This window comes from Helianthus annuus, chromosome 3 (assembly GCF_002127325.2).
Source record: "Helianthus annuus cultivar XRQ/B chromosome 3, HanXRQr2.0-SUNRISE, whole genome shotgun sequence".
Classification (NCBI taxonomy): domain Eukaryota; kingdom Viridiplantae; phylum Streptophyta; class Magnoliopsida; order Asterales; family Asteraceae; genus Helianthus; species Helianthus annuus.
In genome coordinates, this window is record NC_035435.2 from 89,524,313 (window position 1) to 89,528,723 (window position 4,411).

A 4,411-nucleotide genomic window follows, 5' to 3' on the forward strand; every position below is an offset into this window, starting at 1 on the left:
TTCTCTCAAATACCGGGTCTCGATTTCTCACACACATTTAGTCCGGTTGTAAACTTATCCACCATTCGAGTTGTTCTAAGTCTCGCGACCATTAAAAAGTGGAAATTAAGACAACTTGATGTCAATAATGCTTTCTTAAATAGTCATCTCAATGAAACCGTTTTCATAGAACAACCTCCGGGTTTTGAAGCACACAAACAACCAACTCATGTGTGCAAACTAAATCGTGCTTTATACGGTCTAAAGCAAGCACCACGAGCTTGGTTTCAACGTCTAAGCACCTTTCTCATTGCTCTTGGTTTCCAAAATAGTAGAGCCGATCCATCATTGTTTATTTACAATCGTCACGGGGTTTTAATTTATCTTCTTGTCTATGTAGACGACATCGTTGTGACAGGAAACAACGAAAAATTCATTAACATGTTTACATCTCGTCTACACAAGGAGTTCAAAATAAAGGATCTCGGCCTACTAAGTTTTTTCCTCGGCTTGGAAGTTACTCATACTTCTTCCGGTCTCTTTCTAAACCAATCCAAATATGCTTACGACATTTTATCACGTGCGGGTCTTCTTGACACAAAACCCGTTTCCACTCCTCTAGCTTCAAAAGATGTTTTCACCACCCAAGGACAACCATTTCATGATCCTACCCTCTACCGATCTCTCGTAGGCGCACTCCAATATCTCACAATCACTCGTCCCGACCTCTCATACGCCGTTAATCAAGCTAGTCAATTTCTTCAACAACCCACCACTACTCACTTTCAATTAGTCAAAAGAATTCTTCGATATGTCAAAGGCACATTATCTCATGGTTTAACTTTTGATCGACCACCTAACACTGTTTTGCTAGGTTTTTCTGATGCAGATTGGGCACGATGTCTAGACACTAGAAGATCCACCTATGGCTACTGCATTTACTTGGGAGGAAACTTAGTCTCCTGGAGTGCAAAGAAACAACCCACCGTTTCTCGCTCAAGCTGTGAATCCGAATACAGGGCGATGGCTAACACCACTGCAGAAATAATTTGGTTGACAAATCTACTACGTGAGCTTCATGCCTTGCCTCAAACTCGCCCAACCTTATTATGCGATAATAAGAGTGCTTTGTTCCTAAGCCAAAATCCAATCTCACACAAACGAGCAAAACACATTGATATCGATTATCACTTTGTTCGTGAATTGGTTACTTCCGGTCGGCTCGACAATAAATTCATCTCCACCGATCAACAAGTTGCGGATATTTTCACAAAAAGTCTCCCACAACTGTTGTTCGACAAGTTTCGTTCAATGCTTCGTGTCGGACCACCTCCATCCTTGCATTGACGGGGGGTATCAATCCATTACAAAGTCTTAGCCTAAAATCTCTCTAGTCAATATTACTCATTCAAATGTAATTATTATGTAACTCCTATTGTTGTAAATGTGGAAGATTTCTCTCCACATATTTCTCTCATTCTTGTATATTTATGTCTCTCATTGTTATTGTAAAAATATAGAAGAAATTGATTCATCATTGATTATAGTTTTGATTGCTAGGTATCTATGTTGCTCAAACGAGCATATATACGAATTGAAAAAAAGAATCATTGTTCAAAAGCTTAGACTTCAAGAAATCATTCCATAGAATTATAGAAAACCATATTAATACTGAACTTTTCTATATTTTCTATAACCATAGTTAATACACCCAACCAAGCCTGTTTGAAAAGAACCAGTTGTGAACAGTTTAACAAAACGACCTGCCCCACCCATGTTGTCACCTCTAGTAGAAACAGGTCAAAACTTTCACAAATCAAGAACTAAAACCTAAACGTCTGGATTCGTACAAAAGCAAAGATGAAGAAGATATTGCACCTTTTAGAGGTCTATTTGGTCATTTGAAAAAGCTTGATTATGAAGCCTCAGGGAATGGAAAATGGCGTCACAATGATACGAATTCTGATAACGAGGACGAGAAGATGAAGGGGTTTATGTATACAAGAAGCAAAAGGTTTTTCAAGATTGAAGATGATCAGGAAGGTTCGTAAAAGAGAAAGAGGGAAAGAGCGAAAAAGAAGGTTGTTAAAGTAGAAGAAGAGGTGGTTGTGTCTGTTCCTTCAGAGAAAGACAAGTCAGACGATGAAGATACAGAAAGCGATCAAGATGTGTTAACTATTCGTGGTCAACATCCACAGAGTGGTAAGGTAGCTCAAGAGAAAAAGAAACCGACTGAGGAAGAACAAGACGAAACTTACAAACTAGTCTAGTTGTAAACTAATTTGGATATGTTTTCACATATTAATAGTCTGATTTGAGAAAAATAATTTAGTTACATAAAGCTGGGACTTCTTGTTGTATGTAACACAAAGCTTAGATATATTGATTTTATACAATGCTAATTTGATACGCATTTTCACTCCTTGAACTTGGATAATTTTGATCAGTTTTCTTAAAACTCTTAGAACTGGTTGTGCTGGTTTCATTAGCATTTTGGTGTATACGAAATGCAGTCAAATATAGACAAGTTTATTTCTATAAGATCGCTTGGAATACACATGGATACTTGCAATAGTATTTTGGCAGTTTAACTAGGCAATGAAAAATCAAATGATCTCAAGGTATTATTTTCTTCTAGTATCTTACTTTGTAGTTTTAGCAATCATCTAGAGTTTTTAAGGAGTGCATTACTTCTTTTTTATTTTTACCTCAAAACGACCCTATGGTCTCGATTTATTAAGATCGTGAAAAAATATTTTTTTTAAAGGCCTCCCTTTTAAAGTTCGCTTAGGACCACCAAAAAGGTTGGACTGGCCCTAAATTATTTGTCAAATGGGAGACAAATCTAGACGCCACAAGGCATCAAAATTGTTACCATAGATTCTCATCGGTAAATTAATCACAGTTCTCCGGTGATCGTTATAGGTTCAACAGACATTGGCGCAATACTGGTAGCCGTGGTTTTGGAGGTTATGGTGGTCAAAACAGTGGGCAACGTGGTGGTTCGTGATGGCAATTGGACGATCAATGAACTTACTCAGCACATATGGTGGTGGGGCTTCTCAATTTTGGGGAAACAGTTTATGATTTTACTCCATAATATTTTGATACGACCCAAATTATGTTGGTGGAGCATCATCCCGTTTTAATTTTCACCCTTCTTGATAGATCATATGGAAGGCTGTCTACGATCTTGGGCCCAGGCCTAAATACGTCTACTAATAATTAGACAAATTGACCACTATTCAATTTTCAATCTAGGCCTACACAAACTGTTGTCCAAATTCTTTTGGGCCTACTCACTTTTGTCAATAGGCTAATGGCTTATCTCTCTACTAGGGGTGCACAAATCGGGTTTTCTTAAAAATCAGTTCCAGGTATAAAACTAGGTTCGGGTAGGATCAGGTTTTACAAAATCGGGTTTTTTTTAAAACCCCGGTCGGGTCCGGGTCCGGGTTTTCTACAAAAAAATGTATACCCTATATACCCGGGTCCGGGTCGGGTTTTATAAAACCCGGTATTATAATACCATATTTCCGGGTTCGGGTAAGGTTCAGGTATGTATCGGGTTGGCAAAAAACCCACACCCGGTATTAAAAAAACCCGACCGGGTATTAAATGCTTCTTTATATGTTTTAGTGGATGGTTTAGCTTATTCAAATTTAATAACATTTTTAAACAAGATAACATCAAAGTGCATACATAATTCTTAGAAACCCAATAATTAAACAAGATTACATTAAGTTGATACATAATTTTGTTAAATCATAAGAACTAGATGTCTTAATTCTTGAAAACATAGATAAAATAACATAGATAAAAAAAACATAACCGGGTATTTATAAAACCCGGTTCCGGGTATTTGTAAAAACCGGTTCCAGGTATTTATAAAACCGGGTACTACAAAAAACCGAGTAAAAACCAGGTATAAAAAAACTCAGTTCTGGGTTTGGGTTTTAGATCAGATATGAATACCCGGTCCCTACCCTATGTGTAGGGTCGGGTTCGGGTATAAAAAATCCGGGTTTTATAATACCCGGTTCCGGGTTTTTTTTTTCGGGTTCGGGTTTTTTGTGCACCACTACTCTCTACCACTTGTGATTTGGTGGACTCGTGGATACCTGATTCTAGAGCGACTACTAACATGACGGGTGATCTATTTTTCATATTTTTATTTGTTCCTTATACTAGTTTCGAACGGTTTTTCATCAATAGTACGTCACTAGCCATTTCTAACATTGGTTATGCTTCTATTCACTTATCTACTCATACTATTTTTATTAAACACGTTATTATAGTTCCTGGGATTGCCTTGGCCCCATCTAATTCTGTGACGACTAGATTTTTGTTTTTACATTTTTCGGATAAATCCATGCATATGCATTGTACGGCTTGTAGTGTCTTAAAAATAACCCTATTACCATATAGATCT

The 4,411-nt window shown here is 37.4% G+C and overlaps 1 protein-coding gene across 1 annotated transcript; it reads left to right on the forward strand.

Moving 5' to 3' along the window:
- Nucleotides 1-420: 420 nt before the first annotated feature.
- Nucleotides 421-2,249, forward strand: LOC118490441 (uncharacterized mitochondrial protein AtMg00810-like). Its single transcript, XM_035988084.1, has 3 exons — nt 421-1,268; nt 1,835-2,022; nt 2,104-2,249. The coding sequence occupies exons 1-3, from the start codon at nt 421-423 to the stop codon at nt 2,247-2,249; spliced, it is 1,182 nt and encodes a 393-aa protein (XP_035843977.1).
- The last annotated feature ends 2,162 nt before the right edge of the window (nt 2,250-4,411 follow it).

What these genes read in the sequence shown, in the direction of transcription:
- LOC118490441 (XM_035988084.1), top strand. Translation starts at nt 421, where the DNA reads ATGTTTACATCTCGTCTACACAAGGAGTTCAAAATAAAGGATCTCGGC. An exon ending in ACAAAAAGTCTCCCACAACT is followed by an intron (nt 1,269 to 1,834) that starts GTTGTTCGACAA and finishes TTCGTACAAAAG; the next exon opens with CAAAGATGAAGAAGATATTG. An exon ending in GATTGAAGATGATCAGGAAG is followed by an intron (nt 2,023 to 2,103) that starts GTTCGTAAAAGA and finishes CTGTTCCTTCAG; the next exon opens with AGAAAGACAAGTCAGACGAT.